Source organism: Pseudorca crassidens, chromosome 15, assembly GCF_039906515.1.
Source record: "Pseudorca crassidens isolate mPseCra1 chromosome 15, mPseCra1.hap1, whole genome shotgun sequence".
Taxonomy (NCBI): Eukaryota; Metazoa; Chordata; class Mammalia; order Artiodactyla; family Delphinidae; genus Pseudorca; species Pseudorca crassidens.
The window spans coordinates 441429-461726 of NC_090310.1; the positions used below are offsets into that span (position 1 = coordinate 441429).

At 55.7% G+C, this 20298-nt stretch overlaps 2 protein-coding genes across 9 annotated transcripts in view; both read left to right on the plus strand.

The window, feature by feature from the left end:
* Positions 1-4782, plus strand: part of SUN1 (Sad1 and UNC84 domain containing 1) — a 52150-nt gene extending 47368 nt beyond the window's left edge. For all 7 annotated transcript variants that reach the window (XM_067705260.1, XM_067705264.1, XM_067705265.1 and 4 more), the window contains 3 exons: positions 411-578; positions 2478-2570; positions 2964-4782. In XM_067705260.1, the coding sequence (XP_067561361.1) occupies positions 411-578; positions 2478-2570; positions 2964-3077 (375 nt within the window). In that variant the 3' untranslated portion in view covers positions 3078-4782. The remainder of the gene's footprint in view (positions 1-410; positions 579-2477; positions 2571-2963) is intronic.
* Positions 4783-5373: 591 nt separating this feature from the next.
* On the plus strand, positions 5374-20267 carry GET4 (guided entry of tail-anchored proteins factor 4). 2 transcript variants are annotated; one of them, XM_067705271.1, is made up of 9 exons: positions 5374-5615; positions 10163-10241; positions 10500-10581; positions 10986-11135; positions 13324-13462; positions 14756-14896; positions 15173-15248; positions 15359-15431; positions 19982-20267. In XM_067705271.1, the coding sequence occupies exons 1-9, from the start codon at positions 5464-5466 to the stop codon at positions 20065-20067; spliced, it is 978 nt and encodes a 325-aa protein (XP_067561372.1). In that variant the 5' UTR covers positions 5374-5463; the 3' UTR covers positions 20068-20267. The 2 variants fall into 2 exon arrangements, with proteins under 2 accessions (XP_067561372.1, XP_067561373.1); XM_067705272.1 differs by lacking the exon at positions 5374-5615 and adding an exon at positions 9438-9644.
* The last annotated feature ends 31 nt before the right edge of the window (positions 20268-20298 follow it).

Below are 20298 nucleotides of genomic sequence, written 5' to 3' on the forward strand. Positions count from 1 at the left end.
CACAGCAGGTTTTGTTCGGTTCAGGGTTATTGGCAATCTGTGAGGTGAGACATGGTGGCACCCCGTCATTTAAATTCGTAATTTCTTGTTTTCTGTAGGGCGGCGCATCTTTTCCTGTCTGAGGACCACCGAGAGTTGTGTTTCTCTGAGATGTGTGCCGCCCTTTCTCTTTAAGGTTCTGGCTGACTCAGCACTCGCCTCACACTGCACACAGTGGGCCTTTGGGATTAAGTCACAAATGCCTTGCCTCACTTCATCTTTTGATTTTGCTCACGACCGTTTCTTACCAGCAAAAATTCCATTTCCACACCCCCCCCAATGTTAACCAGTTTTTTCTCTTACTGCTCCTTTTTTTCGAGTGGTTAAGAGCTTGTTCAGCTATTGAGTTTTAGTGTTTGCCTTTTCCCCAGCCTGACATCTATCCAGGCAACTGCTGGGCGTTCAGAGGCTCCCAGGGGTACCTCGTGGTGAGGCTGTCGATGAAGATCCACCCGACCACCTTCACCCTAGAGCACATACCAAGGACTCTGTCACCCACGGGGAACATCACCAGCGCCCCCAAGGACTTCGCGGTCTACGTGAGTGCACCCCGTCCCGGGGCGGCCCTCCTCACCCCGTATGGGAATCTCCTGGAGACGAGCCCTGCAAACGCTGGGGACTTGAGTATATTACCGGTGTCGCCGTCCCCCCCTCTGCCCACTGACCTCTGAGTAGCCAGTAAATGTGGAGGGAGATGTTCCAGGGCTTCCCCAGGGAGGGAGGCTTGGGGCGCAGGGGGACAACAACAGCCCGGCTGTGGGAGGACTGGCCTCTCATCTGCTCGGCCGTAAAGTCTGTTCTGACAACAGCGTGAGGCTGAATGTACAGAACAGCACGAGGACGTTGGGGAAAAGGACACCCAGAATCCCAGCACCACAGAAGTCACCACCAACACTGGTATTTTCCCTTAAAAAGTGCAGTGGAGGGACTTCCCTGGCAGTCCGGTGGTTAAGACTCCACGCTTCCACTGCAGGGGCCACGGGTTCAGTCCCTGGTTGGGGAGCTAAGATCTCGCGTGCCGAAAAAGAAGTACAGTTGAGACAAAACCATTCATAAAATTTCACTTCCTGCCTTAAAGAAACAAATTGGCCGTTAAGTATTTGTCCATGGCATTGAGCTTTACTGTGCCAGTTTCAGGTGTACAGACAGCAGCAGCATCTGAAATCTGAACACATTAGAGCGTCACCACCAGTCACCCACGCTGGACCCCTGGCCCTCTCACCCACAGGGTGTGAAGTGAGATCTTCACATGCTTCTTTAAAGAGCAGCACAGAGTGCCCTTGTCCACGTCCCCAGTTCGCCGTTGTTGACTGTTTCCACTCCCCACGTTTCAGGATAAGCCTCTTCACTTTTTGGTGATCCTTCAGGCTAGACACTCAGGTGGCGTTATGTTTCAGGGGTTCAAAGGGGGCCTTGGATTCATCGCACCACACGCATTGTTAGTATGAGAAGCGTTCCTTATCTTGTAGTTCCCTTTCTAATTGAGTCCTCTTCTTTCTAAATCTCTGCTAATTCGATAGATCTTACTTTAATCTACATTTCTATGTATTTCACATGCATGTTTCCTTTTTTGTAGATTCTGGTTTTGTTTCTATTCATTTATCTTTCGGTATCTTAGTTTCCTTATGAATATTTGAGCTTTTTAATATAAAAATATTAATCATGTGTTATTCTGTTACAGATATACTTCCCACTGTCAGTCTTAATTTTGTTTAGTTACACCTGCTCATTACAATTACATGAGCAGTTACATGAGCAGTTACACCTGCTCATGTAATTTCTTCCGTGGCATTTTTGTACCTAGAAAGTCCTTTCCCTTTATGAAACAGACATTCAAATTAGTCACCTGTACTTCCTACTTGGTTACTTTTTTACTGTGGGAAAATACACAGAACATAAAACCTACCATCTTAAGCGTTTTTAAGTGTGCATGCAGTTCAGGGGCATCAAGTACATTCACACTGTCGTAAAGCCACCACCACTGTCATCTCCAGGATGCTTGTCATCTTCCCAAACTGAGACTCTGTCCCTGTTAAACACTGTCTCCTGTCCCCCAGCCCCCCGGCGCCTGTCCTCCTCTTCTTGGCTGTGTGAGTTGACCTCCTTGGGGCCCCACACTCTGCTGACCTGCTCTCCTTTCCCCAGGCTCATCACGTGCCCTTGGGTTTCCACTTGGGAGCATGGAGGGCTACAGTGGGCCACGTGGGTGTCGAGTGTGTTCTGCTACCTGTTAGCTTGCCCTCTCCCAGCTTCAGTTTTCCTGATCTGTATAACGGGAGGAATAATGCCTACCTCACGGGCTTTGTGATCTGCGAGAAGCCCTTAATAAAATGCCCAGCACACAGAGGGCCTTACTTTAATGGAACAGTAATTTCCCTCTCCCAGTTACCTCACTAACCGTTTTTCCTTTATTTAGTGACTAGATGGTTTTGTTTCAGGGATTAGAAAATGAGTATCAAGAAGAAGGGCAGCTCCTGGGGCAGTTTACCTACGATCAAGAAGGGGAGTCACTACAGATGTTCTCTGCCCCGGTAAGGATCCTTGGCTTCACACAGGCTTCAGGCTCCCGGGTCTCCTCCCTGCTGCCTGCATCCACAGGACCTGCCAACACTCACAAAAATGCCCACGGGGTGTGAGGGCCAACTTCTGAGAAAGCGGATCTGAGCTTCCTAGCTTTTCTGTTCCTGAGTGAGCCTTTTTAGTATATAATTTGTTCTGCATAAATGTGTCAAGGGTGATGAGTTCTCAAGAGTTTCACCTGAACTTTGCGTCCTGTGATAGATGATATAGTTCACGTTGAAAGCTTAATCTCCAACTTGGCTGTTTAATCTCAAATCTCTTACCTGGGGAAGTGATTGGGCTTGGTGGTAGTAATATGAAATAAATGTGTTTTGTTTTTGTTTTTTTCCCCTCCTCAATTGCAGAAAAGACCAGAAAGAGCTTTCCAAATAGTGGAACTTCGGATTTTTTCTAACTGGGGCCATCCCGAATACACGTGTCTTTACCGGTTCAGAGTTCACGGAGAGCCTATCAAGTAAAGAGACTACTCACTGTTCTTGTACATTTTGTATATACTGGGACAGCCTGGAACACTGGAATCCTTCACGGACACGGGCATACAGAGAGCAGTATAATGTCACCCCTGAAATAAACGCACTGACTGCCAGCAGGACGTGGGTGTGGAAGCGATAAATGCCGACACCCAGCTTGCTGTTCTGTCCACAGGAAACACTGCATGTTGACTGCTTGGGCTCAGAGACCCGCTAGCTACAGGTGGTCTCTGTGGAGATTCATCTGAATGTATAGTTCACAAAGATACTTACTTTTGGCCTCTGGGGGATTTGTTTTTGAACATAAAACTCTTTGTATTTGCTTGACATCAGGAACAAAGCAAAGGAAGTTAAAAGGTTTGAAGTGTTCTTGAAGCCTTGACAGCGGCCTTCACTGGCCCTTTTAAAAAGGACCTTTTGGGGCAGATACGTGTTCAACCCAGCACACGTTTCTTTCAGGGAAGAACAGTGTCACCAAAGTTCAGAGTTCTGAACTCCCTTTCTTTAGGGTGAGATTCTCCTCTGTTCGGCACCAGTAGTTCTTTCAAGTCACCAGGTGGGGAAGTAATGAAAACGGGTTCTCCTGCCTAGTTTGCTCCCACTTCTGAGAACGATTTTCCGTCAGGGCTTGGCGTGTGAACATCCGTTCAGGAACCCTGGAGAGTTTCCCTTTGCAGGTTGAAGTGGGTCTGCTTCGAAAGGGGATGGTCTGGATCTACACAAACATGTAAATAGAGTTCTCAGGTCTCCACTGGGCTCATCCCATCAGATTTTCCCTGCAGTTTTACTTCACACTATGAATAGGAACCAAGAAATCCAATCTTTTGGATATGTTCAGGTTTTGTTTTGAATTTTTCTGGAAAAGCAAACACTAACATGCTCTAAGTCTTTCAGAGGCTTATGCTTCTATTCCACTGATGGTTATTAAAGGAGATTGTCCGGTGTGGCAAATTCATGAAACCAGGACATTTGGTGATTAGGTTTTCTTACAGCAGCACTTTGTACTGGCTCTGGTTGGGATTTGCCTTTTATTATAGCTGTTGGCCATTCTCTCTCAATTCCTGTGAGACTTGCTTTGGTTATAATTAGTATTTAATATTTAGACTATTTTACTGAGCAGACTTTATAAATGAGATATCTGCAAGGCACTTAAGGTGTTACAGATGTTTTACCTTAAAAATTATTTAAGTTTTATTGGGTTAAGACAGTCTTTTGGTGTCCCATACATGTTGTATTTTCAGAAAAAGATAAAATGATGGTGCTGACTGGTTTTCTGAAGAGTTTTATGTATATTGCACAACAGTCCTCAGATATACAAAAACTACATAAACTAGCATTTTTTTCACTCTTGTTAGAATTGAAATTAATGCCTATGCAGTTAAGTTGGGTAAAACGTATACAGATGTTTCATATATTACAGGATACATATATAGATCAAAATTTCCTATATAAAACTAAATTTGGGAGATGGGGTGGAAATATTTTGAATATTAATTTATTTTTAAAGATGAGAGATAGGACTTTGTGCAATGTATTTTTGTAAATGCTTTTCAAAATATTTGTCATTGGTAGAGCTTCTTTTCGCTGCCACCAAATTGGTAAGATGCTATCGAAACGTTTAAATAAAGAGCTTTAATTTTTAAAAAAATGCATGTGATATTTCAGATGAACAATAAACAGTGTGTTTCTTTTCTGTACCTGCTTGGTCTCTGCCCCGGGCGGGGAGGGGAACACAGCGCGTGGAGCGGCCCCTCCCAGGACCACTCTGGGCCGGGAGCGCGTCCGGCCCGCGTTGTGGGGCCGCCGGACTCGGGGCCGCGTGCGTCCCTGCCGTGCGCGCCCCGCTCGCGGGCGTGTCTCCGCGCTTCCACACGAACCACTTACGAGAGAAGAGCGGCGTGTTTGGGTCTCGGACGTCGGGGCGAGCGCTGATCCCGAGCGCCCGAGTGGGAAAGCTGCCCGGGACCCCGAGCCGCCGGCATACCCGGAACGTATTCATTGGAAAGTCTAAATACCTCAGCGGCCTCAGTTACAGCAAGGACCACCCTCCCCGCGGCTGAGCTGCATTTTCCCAGCCGCCTGCCCGCCATCGTAGTGCCAGCTCCGCCCCGCGGAGTCACGTGTCCCCCTCAGCCGCGCCGCCGCGGTCGTCGTCTGCAGGCCGCGCCGTCACTCCGGAGCCCCGCCCTTTGATTGTGTGCCCGCCCTCCCCGTGCTGCGCGGGCACGCCCCTCGGTCACGTGGCCGCCCGCGTACCGCCCGCGGCTCCTCGTGAGCCACCGTAGAAGGCTTCGGGCGGCCGCCGGGACGGAAGCCGCGAGGCGCCGCCGACCGCGCCTGCGACAGCGTCGGCCCTGCGCGGAGCGCCGGCCTGATGGCGGCGGCGGCGATGGCCGAGCAGGAGAGCGCCCGGAACGGCGCCCGCAACCGCGGCGGCGTCCAGCGCGTGGAGGGCAAGCTGCGGGCCAGCGTCGAGAAGGGCGACTATTATGAGGCGCACCAGATGTACCGGACCCTCTTCTTCAGGTAGCCACTGCGCCGCGGCCGCCGCCTTCCAGGGCTTTCCGCCCGGCCGCCGAGTCCGGTGCCCCGCCCTCGGCCGCTTCCCATTGGCCGCGCCGCGCCGCCCCGCGCCCCCATTGGCCCATGCCGCTGTCCGTCGCCTGGGCGGTGGGAGCAGGGGCCGTGCGGCGTCCGGGGGAGGGCTGCGGCCGGGGAGCGAGACCCGGGACCCCGACCCAGAACCGTGACCGAGACCCCAGACTCCGCCCAGACTCTGGACTCAGACGCAGACTGAGACCCCAGACCCAGCCCGGACTCTGGAAGCCGACGCAGACCGAGACCCCAGACCCGGCCCAGATTCTGGACTCCGGCCCAAACCCCTGGCCGAGCCCCAGACCCAACGCAGACCCCTGGTCAAGACCCCAGACCCGGCCCAGACTCCGGAGCCCGCCCCAGAACCCTGATCCGGCCCAGACTCCGGACCCAGACCCAAAGTCCTGGCCGAGACCCCAGACTCCGGACCCAGACCCGAACCGCAGACGCAGACTCCGGACCCCAGTCCCCGGCCCAGACCACCCTCCCCCTCCCCCGCCCCGAGCGCCTTTGGGTTTGAAGCCCCAGCTCTGAGTTCCACGGTTTTCCTGCCTCTGGGAGTCCCGTCTTGAGGCTGTAAACGTCTTTCTCCTCTTGTTGTGTAGCCCTTGCTCACCCGAGTGTCTTGTTACTAAACCAGCTGTTCCCATAAAGCCGGTATTTTTGTTGTACCTGCGCTGCCTGGCCACGTGCGGCAGTTGAGCTTCTGAAATGTGAGTCCCTAACGGCCTGGGCGGTGAGGGTAAAAACACGGCCTTCAAAGACTTAGCGCAGAGAAAATTTCAGGTATTAGGAACCTTCAACTCTTGATCGCACGTTGAAGTGATGCTTGAATATATTGGATTAAATAAAATGTCTTTTTTTAGTGTGGCCTTAGGAATTTAGGTTTTCTTAAACCTAGCTCAGTTTTCTTTTGGACTGCAGTGTGTCACACCGTTTCTGCTGTCACGCAGCTACTGCTGTAGTTTTTTAGTTCTTACATGTGTAAGGCATTCCTGTATATTACACACGTTCTGTTAGCCTTCAGGTTTCTTGCCAGAAAACATTTGAGACGCTCGTTAGCATTTAAAGATAGTTTTAGAGGATTTCGTCTGTTCTGTGGAATGCCTTTTCGTTCTAAACTGGTGCAGAACAGCAAATACTTTGCTGTGATATCTAAAGGCATTCATGCCTGCCTTACACCGTTTAGGCCTAGATTTAAATTTCTTCTTCAAATAGCAAGTTGAATCAATATTTTGGGAACTCTGGCAGTACTTTCTGCTTTGGTTGTAGTTGGGTTTAGACGTAACGCTTCGTGTCCCAGACCGAGTTTGAGCTCTGGCGCCAGAGGACCCGGTAGGGGTGAGTTGATTGTTCTTCACGGGATGAGCCAAAGATGTAAGTAGGCTCTAAGGTCTGTAACGTCGAGCTTTCGGCCTGGCAGCTTAGCCAGTCAGATCTGTGTGATGGGGAGCTTTCGTAGCGCTCAAGATTTGTCGTGGTGCTTGCTTTTCTTGGGGACTTTTATATAAAGTATTTGCCCCGGTGACTAGTCAACAAAACTGGATCTTCCCAAAGATAAACATGGTGTTCCTTGTTTTGAGCCAGTTCTGCAGTTGCTGCTGTACCAGGAACGTGATTGTTGATTAGCTTTGAAGAGGCCAGTCTCTGTGCGCAGAGTGTGCTTTGTGGTGACGTGGGGACAGATGCAGGCCGTCCACCAGCCCGGCCTTGACCTGGGTTCGCATTCTCTCTCTGCTCTGTGACCTGTGATCCAGGACAACTTGTTGAATCTCTTCTCTGAGCCTTGGCTTCCTCTTTGATCTTTTAGGGGTTCTTACACCTCTTCAGAACTCCTGAGAAGTAAGTGGTCTCCTGTGGGCCTCTTTGGGGGATGCGGTGAACTCAGGCACCGTAGCAGTTGTGGCCGTCCGGGGGCCCAGCTGAATAGGCCTGGAGTCGTCCCTGTCTCTGCTGGGTACCGTCCACGTTCAGATCTGCGCTTGCAGCCCTGGTTTAGAGCTCTGCACGGGGGCCCTGAGAAGTCAGCTTCGCTCTTTTGATGTCTTTCTATAAATAAGTGCTTTTAAGTGTTTATATAAAATGTAAAACTTGATGGGTTTTGACATATGTATACACCCAAGAAATTATCACCAATCAAGGTACTGAAAATACCCATCATCCCCAAAAGCCTTCTCACCTGCCTTTACAGTGAATTCTTCACCACTTGCCCCCAGGTGCCCGCTGATCTCTCTGTCATGGTAGATGGGTTTGCGTTTTCTTTTATGTACGTAGGATTGTACAGTGCGTCCTCTTTTTATGCGGCTTTCTGAATTCCCTCAGCACGGTCATTTCAAGATTCACCTTTATGTGTATCGTTAGTTAATTTCTATTGTTGAGTGGTGTTCCATCGTATGGGTGGACTACAGTTTGCCCATTCACCTGCTGGATAAGTTCACCAATCTGTGCTATTTTAATTCACTTACACTGTGTCCCCCAGCAGTTTGAGGAGGAGAGGAGGAACTGGGCAGCCCGGGAGGTTGGACTTATGTGGGGTGGGGTGCCGCCGCCCGGGGCAGGAGCCAATGGTTCTGAGAGAGGCTGAGCTCCGTCTCCTCGAAGGTGCGGGTGCCCAGGGCGCTCCCTTGCCTCTCCAGCCTTCTCTCTGCAGGGACGGGGGAGGGTCCGTTTTCCAGGCCTGATGGGTTGTCGGTACTTTGGCGACTGCTCTGTAGGGTGGCCTGTGGCCTGGAGGGGCCTCTGCACCCGCCAGGATTTAACTGTGAAAGGGGCCTCGCTGCCCAGGGGCCTTCCTGAGATGAGTGTCGATTGTGGGTGTTTTGTGTCTTAAATCAAATGAAGAAATTTTTTGAAAGAGGAACTTCAAACCTGTGTACTCAACCACCTGGGGGTAGGATGGAGCGCCCGGGAGAGGGCGTGGGGTAGACACTGCGTCTGCGTCGTTAGTGTTAACGCTTGTGTCTATGCTCTGCTTTAAAAAAAAAAAAAGTGCAAAATGAACGATTGCACAGACGCAGCGCGGGGGGGTGGGGGGCTGCGGTGGGGGAGGGGCGGTGGTGCTCTGAGCCCCCAGGCCTCGGTGGCACCCCGCCCCCTCTGGCTCGGGCACCGGGGAGCCACATCCGCCCTTGCCAGGGCTCTGCGGTGCCCAGAGAGCACGTCCGGCTTTCAGGGTGCCTGTCGCTGCTGCGGGGTTTCCAGCTCCAGGCCCCCTCCTGCAGGGCAGGGCTGCCCAGGGCCGTGCGGCTTTGGTCACTGGGGAAGCCGCCCCAGGAATCCAGCCTGTCTGCCTCACAGGGCTCCGCTCCCTCCCCAACCTTCTAGGCATTCATCTCTTGCTGTGCCTGGGGAGGAGAGTCCGGAGCCCTGTCGTGTCCCCAGAGCTGAGCGGGGCTGCGTGACTGTCCCCTAGGAGGCGTGCCCGCCGTCCGGGCGTCTGTGCCGGTGGCGGCGTGAGGGCTCATTTTTCCAGAAGGCCCCGTTCCGTGCCCACGCCCCCAGGTGCCCCGTCTGCCCCGCGAGGTGCGCGGGGTTCTCCTGGTCCAGCCCGGGTGCTGACTGGGACGGGGCTGCTGCTCCCGAGCCTGGTGCACAACAGTCCTTTTCTGTGGTTGGTCCCGGCCTGAGCCTCGGGCCGCGAGCCAGAGGGCAGCGGGGCTCCCCTGGCTCCGTCTCCGCCTCCAGCGCGCGCCTGCAGGCCTCGTCTCTGACTCCGCTTGTCTGGGCCGGGACGCAGGTCTGACCGGCTGGGCGGGTTTCCTTCCTGATCGTCCCTGAGAGGAACGTGCAGCCGTGGGCTCGGTGTCCTGCACTCAGCTCGGGCCTGGCCCCGCCCCCCTGAACGTCTGTCTCACTTACCGTGGACGGAGCATCCTCTCTGTCCCGTGTGTGCCGGGTTGCCTGTCAGGCTCTCATCCGTCTGCAGTTCGGCAAGCCGGCTTTTCCCAGCTTCCGTCCCTGGTGAGAAACGTCCCCGGTGGAAAGTGGTCGGGGTGGAGGGGGCAGCAGAGGGGGCGGCCCGGCAGGCCCTCGGCCCCAACATGTGGCCCTCGCCCGGTTCTTGCTGCCCCTCACCACAGCCAGGCCTGTGCTTGAAGCTGGAAGTGGCCCCCGGCCCCCCGCTGGTCCCTCTGCTGAGACCCCTGCCCAGCTGCAGGGAGGCTCTGCTTCTGGTCCGTTTGGGCGGAGAGAGTGCCTGGCACACTGTCATCAGACGGTGCTGCTGCTGCCGCGGGGCGCCTCGTGGGCGGGAGGGCTGGGCCGTGGGCGCCCAGCACCGGCCTGGACAGATGGGGGTCGGGGGCAGCTCCGGGAGGTGCCCTCGGGACCCGAAGCCCAGCTCCGCTCCGTTCTCAGCGGAGGCGTATGTGGGGCGGGTGCTCGCTTCCTACTCGGAGGCCGAGTCTTTGGGATCTCATCTCTGAAACGAGCCCTGTGAGATCCCGGCCCTGGCCGGCCCTGCCCTTCTCTCCGTGCAGGTACATGGCCCAGAGCAAGCACGCCGAGGCCCGCGAGCTCATGTGCTCAGGAGCTCTGCTGTTCTTCAGCCACGGCCAGGTGAGCCGTCTGCCCGGGGCCAGGGTTGGCGTGGGGGGCCAGGGAGAGGCCTGGTCGGCAGCCTGGGCTGAGCGCCCCTGTGTCCCAGCACCAGTGTGGGGCCTGAAGGCTAGTGGCCTTGGTGCTCAGAACCATCTCTTAGGTGCAGTCGGTCGCTGGTTTCTAACTGGAAACCAGAGCCACTGCCCAGCCTCACCGTCTTCTGAAAACGGGCCAGAGCCTCGCGTCCCACTGACAGTCCTTTTGTATGTTTTATAGCAAAACAGTGCAGCTGATTTGTCCATGCTGGTCCTGGAGTCGCTGGAGAAGGCGGAGGTCGAGGTGGTCGAGGAGCTGCTGGGTGAGATGGAGTGGACACGCGTGCCGTTGCCACATCACCACGCCATTCCCCTGCCCCCACCCCCCCAGACGCACCCAGCCTCCCTGGCGCGTGGTGGGTGCCACGTGGTCTGGAGCCCCTGCCCCGTTGGGCGAGCCCTGCTGCGAGCTGCCCGGCCGGAGAGGCGCGCGCGGATCCCCACTGGGGCGGCCCCCCTCCCTTCTGCTCCCCGACACAGGCTCAGCTGTGGGGAGGCGTCACAGTGAGGACGGTTGGGGTGGCCCCAGGACCCCCCCGGTGTGCCTGCTGCTTCTGCGCTTTCTTTCAACGTGAACCAGTTGTTCTTAATTAATTTCTGTGAGCTGCATAACACGGCAGCAGCCGTGGCTTCCTCTGGCTCAGGCTTGTGTGGGTGTCGTTTGCAGAAAGTCTGGCCAAGCTGTTCAGCCTGATGGATCCCAACTCCCCGGAGCGAGTGGCATTTGTGTCTCGAGCCCTGAAGTGGTCCAGTGGGGGGTCCGGGAAGCTGGGCCACCCCCGGCTCCACCAGCTGCTGGCCCGCACCCTGTGGAAAGGTAGGCCGTGGGTGGGCGGGGGCCCCTGCGGGCAGGTGGGCCAGGGAACAGGCGGCCCTTCTGATGCTCTCCGGGCTGCTGCTGGCAGGGTCCGTTCGGATCAATTACAATCATCTGCGCTGCTGACGGGGGTTGGGGGGTGGCCCTCAGAGTCCCAAGCCGCCGCTGCTCTGAGTGTGAACACTTGCTGCGCTCGGGTGGGCGGGGCGTTCCCTTTAATGGAGCTTCCGGTCCCCTGCCGGCCACCCGCTCCCCCGCGCTGGGGCCTCCTTCCAGGACGTCCTTCCCCCCGGTCCTTCCGCCGCTGGCGTTCTGCCAGCACTTCTGTTGTCTTCTAAGTGAGCGTTTGCGGGGGCTGTTCAGTCCACGAGAGGGGGTCAGGCCCGGGCTCAGGCAGAGGAAGGGGAGCGGCCTGAGTCACTCTTGGGCGGGTGTGAGGGAGCTGTGGCACCTGGGGCCTCGCGTGGCGGCCGTGTGTGCAGCTCATCCACGTGGTGGTCCAGGGGTCTGGGCCCCACCGGCCAGGTCGGCTCTGTGCCTCGTCCTCACGGGCCGTCACCCGGGTGGGGTCAGGCGGAGGGACGGCGACCTTGGGCAGGTGTCTTGGGATCGCGCGAGCGGGCCCGACCTCGTCTGTCTGAGGCTGTGGGAATTTGGAAGGTCTAGAGACCTCTGGACGCTCGTGCTGGGGCTCTGTCGATGGTTCCGTTCAGCCAGCAGCCGCCCTCCGCACTGCCTCGTCGGCCGTGCGGGCCACCTGCAGCATCAGTGCCTCGATTCACACCCGCCTCACTCAGCCTGTGTGCCAAGGTGCCAGGCAGAGCTGGAGGGGGCCCGTGTCTGTGGGACCCGTGTTACTGGGACCGGCGCCTGGCGTGAAGCAGGGAGTGTGGCACCTGCTCAGTGGCTGAAGAGCTGCTCAGAGGCCTCGCTGGGGTCGAGAGCTGTTAAGCTCTCGTATATTTAACATTAAATGTTTGAACCTCAAGACCCAGGCATCTTACGGTGTCACGTCAGGAACGGATGGCGAGTGAGGCCAGCGGGCCCCGCACCTGTGGGAGGCCGTGCTGAGGGGCATCTGCAGGGCCCCGGCGGTGGGCGGCCTCCAGGCAGGCGTGTGGTGTGGCCCGGGGCCCGCCATGCTGTGCAGGGCGCCGTGGGAGACCTGCCTACTCTCGGTGTCCCCGCTCCGCTGGGGTTTCGCGCAGGCGCCTCTCCGGGGCTTGAGGGCGCCTAGTGGCCTGCCGGATTTCTCTTCTCACGTGGAGGCTCTAAAACCGAAAGGTCGCTCTTGGGGCTGGAGGGAGAGGAGACCAACAGAACACAACGACACAGAGCACGCTCTTCTCTGAAGTCACCTGCAGTGCTGGGAGCTGATGCTGGGGGGCAGTGGCGATCTGGGGGTGCCCAGGTGGGAGGAGAGTGCTGGTGGAAGGTGGGAGAAGGCCCAGCCTGGGAGGCGTGCCCTCTGTCCGGAAGGAGAGGGAGCCAGTGCGGCGTGTGAGTGGGAACTGGGGGGCTGCCCTGGAACTGGGTCTCTGCCTTAGCACTGCTGACCCCGGGCGTCCTTCCCGCGCTGCAGGGTGCCGAGTGGCATCCCTGGGCTCCCCAGCTAGGTGCCAGAAGCACCCCCAGCTGTGACGGCTGACGCCGGCTCCAGACCTTTCCCTGCGTCTGGAGTAGGGGTCGAGTCGCTCTGGGTGAGAGCCATCGGCGTGGAGGGTGGATCCAAGGGGGAGGAGGGGGTGTGTGTGTCCAGGTGAAACTGGGGAGGTTGGGAGCTTGGTCGCTTTTTAAGAAAACAGACCATTAGAACCCCCTTAGAGCTCAGTAGCCGGTTTAGAGTCAAAGGCTCAGAACAGCAGAGCATCAGAGGAAGCACCGTCCTGGAGGGCTGGCATCCAGCCCTGTCCTGGTCCTCGTCAGAACGGCAGACTCGGGGCCAAGAGGGCCGCTGGGCTCCGTCGTGCACACACCGCACTGGCGGGATGCGGGTTCTGCCCCAGGGCTTGAGGCCGCCTTCCTGTCCAGCTCCCAGGTGACCCCGATTCGAGTGGGGACAGTCTGGTCTCTGCTGGGGACACAGCCCAGGTGGAAGTCAGCGCGGCGATGACGTAGGACCGCCATCCTCCCTGCCTGCGGGGCAGGGGGAGGAGGGGCACTCACAGCTGCCTGCTTGCCTCCGCAGAACAGAACTACTGCGAGTCCCGGTACCACTTCCTGCACTCCAGCGACGGGGAGGGCTGTGCCAACATGCTGGTGGAGTACTCCACGGCCCGGGGCTTCCGCAGCGAGGTGGACATGTTCGTGGCCCAGGCTGTCCTCCAGTAGGTACCCGCTTGCTGTCCGGCCCTTGCATCCGTGGCCTCCTGGGGTCCAGGGCTAGCCTCTGGTTGAGCCTCGCGTGAGGACAGGCCTGAAGTCACTCAGTGTCCCACACGCAGCTCACGTCCCCCAGTGTGACCCCTGCTGCTGACCTCCGGGCACCCCAGACGTGCCCCTCAGCTCCCCTAGGCCGACTTGTAACGTTTCCATTGGCGGTAGAAGTACTTTCTGTGCTTTAAATTAGCGTTTTGTTGCCGTTGATTTTCTATTTTCCCCATTATCTATCACGTTTGGGGGCGGTGGTTAGTGGTGTGCAACTATTTTTTTTAGGACACGTACACTTACCAAATTTTCAGCCTCCTGGGATGTTACGTGCGCGTGCATCACAGCCTTTGTTCAAAGGCCGTTTGCCTTCCCAGGTGTTTTGTGCGTCCAGACACAGTGATGGGGGAGTTGCCCGCCCACTCCGCACCCCAGCTCTGTGTCTCTGCCCCTCTGTCCCCGTTGGGCCTCCTCTTCTTTTGTTTTCTCTCGACAATTTATTTTGAAGATACTGAAACACAGCAGAGTCGCTAGAGGCGTGAGCATCCTGTTGGGCTCACACAGCCGAGAGCACACGTTGGGTGACCTGGGGCCTGACCTCCCTTCCCACTGGACCATGTGTTTGTCCCACCACATGTCTGTCGATGAGATCACTCCCTCCCAGGAAAGCACTTGCATCTGGTGGCCGGGCCTTGGGATGGGGTGTGTCCCATGAGTTGGGGTGGACGGGGAGCTTCCGAGCTCTGACATGTCACCACTTGCTGCTGAATCTGCGACTTTGAAAACGAAACCTGTTTAAAATCCAGGACTCGCTGGCCCTGGCTTTGGCATGTGCTGGCAGTGTTTCCTCTGGCGCGAGCCCTTTCTCGCCCATCCGCCTCTGTCGAGGGCGTGCACCACAGTGAAGTCCGGCCGTGGACACGCCCTCCACGGGGCGGAAACAGGAGCCCCGGCAGCCTCTGGGCCACCGTGCTCTCGCGGGCAGGGGCAGACAGGTGTGGGACAGGTTCAGGGAGCACTGCCGTCTCCTGGATCTGCTGAGCTTGAACACGTCACCTTCTCAAGTTAGTTCTCCCCGGCCATAAACCTTGGGACTCCCTGGGGTGGCTGGTCCATGCGAGGGGCCTGGCTGGTGCCCTCGGTGTGTTGCACGGGGGCACGGGCCACATGGGGCCCTCTGGGCAGGCGCTTGTAGAAACCCGTTTCCTCCTCCTCCGGTCAGGTGTGCCCACTCACTGGGATCTTATTTCCAGGTTTCTCTGTTTAAAAAACAAGAGCAGCGCGTCAGTGGTGTTCACGACGTACACACGGAAACACCCGTCCATCGAGAGCGGCCCTCCCTTCGTGCAGCCCCTGCTCAACTTCCTCTGGTTTCTGCTGCTGGCCGTCGATGGGTGAGCGTGCCTGCGTGCGTGTAGAGGCGTGTGGGTGAGGCGTGCGCACGTGCTTGTGTGGAGGGGCGCACACGTGTGCGTGGAAGCACGCAGAGATGTGGGTGAGCGCGCGTGTGTGTGGGTGTGTAGAGGCGCGTGGGTGAGGCGTGCACACGTGTGCGTGGAAGCACGCAGAGATGTGTGGGTGAGCGCGTGGGGGGGTGGAGTCGTGCGGTTTCTGTCCACGTCCTTGGTCTCGTGTGGGCATCGGCTATGCTGCGCTCTGTCCTGTTCCAGGGGGAAGCTGACGGTGTTCACGGTGCTGTGTGAACAGTACCAGCCATCCCTCCGGCGGGACCCCATGTACAACGAGGTGAGGCGGGGGGCAGCCGCTGGAGGGGGAGGGGGAGAGACGCTGTGCGCGGGGTCCGCGTGCAGCCTCGGGCTCAGCGCCCTCCGCGACCACGCCTGTGCCTCTTCCAGTACCTCGACAGGATAGGACAGCTCTTCTTCGGCGTGCCACCCAAGCAGACGTCTTCCTACGGAGGCTTGCTAGGTGAGGGGCTCGTGGGGCGGGGGGCTCATAGTGGGGGCTTGTGGGTGAGGCCGAGTGTGGTGTGCCGGCCGGGGGAGCGGAGCAGGCAGGGGCCTGGAGCGGGGCCCAGTGCCAGCAGGAGGGTTGCGGGCTCCTAGCTGCTTCCCTCTGCGTGTTCCCCTAGCAGAGCTCGTACGGCCCCCGATGAATAATTGTCCCCTGGGGTCCCTCTCCGTTGGCCACAGGATCGAAGCCAGATTTCTTTTTTTTGTGGTAAAGTACACATTACGTACAATTCCCCACCTTAACCGTGCTTAAGCACGCAGGACAGTTGTGTGAACTGCATGCACACTGTTGTGCAGCGGATCTCCGGAACTTTCCGTCTTCCCAAACTGAGACTCTGCCCCCATTACACACTGGCTCCCAGTGCCCACCCCCTACTTTCTGTCTCTGTGAACCTCCAGGGACTTCACATAAGTGGAATCACACAGTGTCCTCCTTTGCCGGCTTATGTCACTGTCAGGTTCAACCCTGTTGTAGCAGGTGCCAGGATTTCCTTCCTTTTTAAGGCTGATTCATGTTCCATCGTGTGGATAAGACTGCATCTTCAGTGGACACCTGGGTTCTTCCACCTTTGGCTGCTGTGAATGTGGGTGTGCAAGTTACCTCCTTAAGGCCTTGCTTTCGGTGCTTCTGGGACACCCAGAAGCAGAATTGCTGGATCTGTTTAATGTTTTGAGGAAACGCCATACTGTGTTCCCACAGCAGCTGCTCCCCAGCAGGGCACAGGGGTCCCAGTTCCTCCACGTTCTTACCAGCAGTTGCTGTTTTCTGGTCTTTTTGACAGTTGTCATCTTACTAATGGGTCTGAGGTGGGTCTCTGGTTTGATCGTCCTGATTTGCATTTCCCTAGTGACTAAGCACGCTGCGTATCTTTCGCGTGCTTATTGGCCATTTGTGTGTTTGCCTGTTCGTGTCATTTGCTTAGTTTTGAATCGTGTTGGTGGTTTTACAGGTTCTCTACACTGGGTATTAATTCCCTTCCAGATACATGATTTGCAAATACTTCTCCCATTCTGCGGGTTGCCCTCTTTATTTTTTTTAAAGACTTTATTTTTTAAAAGCAGTTACAGATTGACAGCAAAATTAAGAGGGCGGCACAGAGATTTCGCATAAATACCCCTTCCCCGCCACAGGCGCGGCCTGCCCATTATCAGCGTCCCCCAGCAGAGGGTACATTTATTATGGGTGAACCTGCATGGACATGTCATTATCACCCGAAGGCCAACATATTGATACATAAATTAGGGTTCGTTTTTGGTGTTTACCTTCTGTGGGTTTGGACAAGTGTGTGATGACATGTATCCGCCATTACAGTATTGTGCAGAGTCATCGTGGTGCCCTAAAAAATTCTCTGTGTTCCACCTGTTCGTCCTTCCCTCCCTTGTTGCCTTTTTACTCCCTGGAGTGTCTTTTGATGCACAAAATATTTTACTTTTCATGAAGTCTAATTTGTCTATTTTCCTTTTGTTGCTTCTGCCTTTGGTGTCATTTCCAAATCCAGTGTCACAAAGCTTTTGCCCTGTGGTTTCTTCTAAGAGTTTTATTATTTTAGGTCTTCCATTTAGGTCCTTGATCCATTTTGAGGTGGTTTTTTTATGTGGTGCTCTACTTATATAAGGGTCCAGCTTCATTCTTTGGCATGTGGATTTCCAGTTTTCCCAGCACCAGTTGTTGAATAGACTGTCCTTTCCCCATCAAGTGGGCACAGAACCCTTGTCAAAAATCATTTGCCCATACATGCGAGGGTTCGTTTCTGGGTTCTGTATTCCATTGGTCGATATCTGTCTCTATGCCAGGACCACACTCTTTTGATGACTACAGCTTTGTAGTAAATTTTGAAATGAGGAAGTGTGAGACTTCCAGCTTTGTTCTTTGTCAAGATTGTTTTGGCTATTTGAGTTCCCTGAGATTCCGTATGAATTTTAGGATGGGTTTTTCTATTTCTGCAAAAAAATGCTTTGGGGATTTGAGCCCTCATTAAATCTGTAGGTTGCTTTGGGTAGCGTGGCGTTTTAACGATATTAAGTCCTTTCGTCTAGGAGCGTGGGGTGTTCGCATTTATTTACGTCTTGAATTTCTTTCAGAATTTTTTATAGTTCTGATTGTACAGTTTTCCACCTCTTTGGGTCAGCTGATTACTAGGCATTTTATTCTTCTCGAGGCTGTTGTAAATGGAGTTGTCTCCGTAAAGAAGTTATTGTGTAGACTCTTCAGAAATGTTTACGACAAGTAAAATCGTATCACTTGCAAGCAGATCATTTCACTACTCTTCTTCAACTTGGAATTCTTTTATTTCTTTTTCTTGCCTAATTGCTCTGGCTAGAACTTCAGGTTCAGTTGACCCTTGAACAGCGTGGAGGTTAGGGGTGCTGACCCCCTGCACGGTTGAAAATTGGCATATTGACTTACAGTTGGCCCGTCGTATCTGTGGATTCAACCAACTGCGGACCAGGTAGTACTTCAGTATGTATATAGAAAACAGTGCACAATAAGTGGGCCCGTACAGTGCAAACCCGTGTTGTTCAGGGGTCACCTGTACCATGTTGGACACGAGTGGTGGGAGCAGCACTCTCGCCTTGTTCCTGGTCTCAGAGGAAGAGCTTTGACTCTGTCGCCGCTGAGCGTGATGTCTGCTGTGGGCTGTTCATATATGCCTTTTATTACATCGTAACATGAGATGGTTTCCTTATGTTCTTTCTGGGTGAGTGTTTTCATGAAAGAGTGTGGCATTTGTCCCGTGCTTTTTGTGCATCATTTGAGGTGATCACTGGTTTTTCCTTCACTCTGTTGTGGTGCATCGTGTTGACTGATTTTCACATGTTGAGCCGTCTGCACTCCAGGAGCAGATCCCACTTGGTCATGGCGTCTGATTCTTCCACTGTGCTGCTGAATTCGGTTTGCTAGTATTGTGTTGAGGATTTTTGCATCAGTGTTCATAAGGGATATTGGTCTGTAGTTTTCTTTTCTCATAGTGTCTTTTCTGGGTTTGGTAGTGGAAGGATGGGTGGTACCAATTCAGTAGCTTCCCCAGTGAAGCCGCGAAGTTCAGGGCTTTTCTTGTTGGGAGAGATTACACAGTCTCCTTACTCATTAGAGTCTCTTCAGAGTATGTATTTCTTCGTGCTTCAGTCTTGGTAGGTGCTGGTGGCCAGATCGCTGACCCTACCTCTCAAGGCCAGGCCACCTCCCCGTGTCCTGCCCGTTCTTCTGATGCAGCCTCGGGGCTCCTAATCGGACTCCTGCCCTCCAGCAGGGTGGGGACCAGTGTAGGCCTGCACTTAAAAGTGGGTTTTGCCATCCTTAATGTTTTATTTTTGAATAGGTAAAGCTTGTCTCACAGAGTCCAGATGTGCAGGCTCGTACCCAGCCCTGCCACTGTCCCATGGTGACTTGCAGGCCAGGCAGTGCTAGGTTTCCTTAGCTTCCTTCCAGGGGGAACTTTGCAGGCACGCAGACGGCCTGCAGTGGCAGGACCGCCAGGCTGGCCCCTCGGCGCCTGGTCTCGCTGCTCCGACGAGTTGCTGCTCCTGGCCCTGCCTCGTGGGGCTCTCCTGGGGGGAGGGTGGAATGAGCGTTTGTCGTTTCCGTTGCCATCGTCAAACTGTGCTCCGTGGAAAGGTCTTCCTGTCTCCCAGATTATTTGAAAGGCTGTTTCCCCTTAAATACAAGTTGGACTTTTTACCTGTAAACTGGGTCTGTCTGGAGTTTTAGTGGAAGGTGTGGGGGGCCACTTCCCTTCTCCAGGCTCTCATGTCACAGCCACTCGTCTCGGTGGCTGTGTCCTGTCCTGCCCACGCCTTGGGCTTCTGCAGCGTCTGTCCGTCCACAGTCGTGGTGACATTTTAGCATGTTCAGTCTCGGGCTGCTGTGACTGTCAGCTACTGCGTTCCGTCTGACTCCCTGCGTTTTCCCACAGAACTTCCAAGCGCGTTGGCGCCAGGTGCGGTGACGGGGCCGAGCTCGCTGCAGCTCGAGGCGGCTTTTACCCTGAGGGCGCCGCTCGCCCTTTGTTTGTTGTTCCCCTTCGCGAGTTGGTTTAGCGCACTTTTTAAACTTCGCTTTTCTATTGACATGATGGTTCTTTGGATAAAAATTAGGTAAAAAGGAAAAGTGTCCATCTTGACAAGGCCCACAGCAGTTAACGTTGTCATGTGTAGCCTTCGGAACTGTAACATGTGACTGACTTCTGTGTCACTTGAGAGTTAACACGTGAGCGAGTTACCTGCCGATCGGCCGCCCGTGATCCTCCCAGGCCCGTCCTGGCGGCTGTGCAGCGGCCCCTCGACAGGCACCTGGGTCTTCTCCCCTCGCGGCCCCAGCAGGATCCCTGCGTCTCCAGGCGCGGCAGACGCGTTTCTGTGGACAGACCCCCGGAGGGGGCTCCGGGGTTGGGCTGCTGTTGTCTTGCCAGGCCCCGGTCACGCGCCGCGGGAGGAGGCGGCGTCCGGGGGTCGGGCAGCGGGCGAGGTGCGGCCGTGGCCCTGACAGCGCCGTGCACCTCCTTCCAGGGAACCTTCTGAGCAGCCTCATGGGCTCCTCGGAGCAGGAGGGCGAGGACAGTCAGGACGACAGCAGCCCCATTGAGCTCGACTGACGCCCGCGGACCTGCACGGACTCGGCCTGGACTGCGGCGGGTGCGGCTCCCGATGCGGGTCCAGACCTGGGCCCCCCGGGCTCCGGCCAAGGCCGAGGGGCCGCACGGCGGGTGTTCTGGGGCTGCCGGGGCCGTGCTGGCCAGGCCGCCGTGTACCCTGAGATGACCCCAATAAAGCACAGGCCCTGCCGCGCCTCCTCTCCCGGCCCGTGTGTCTGGTTTGCTTGGGGA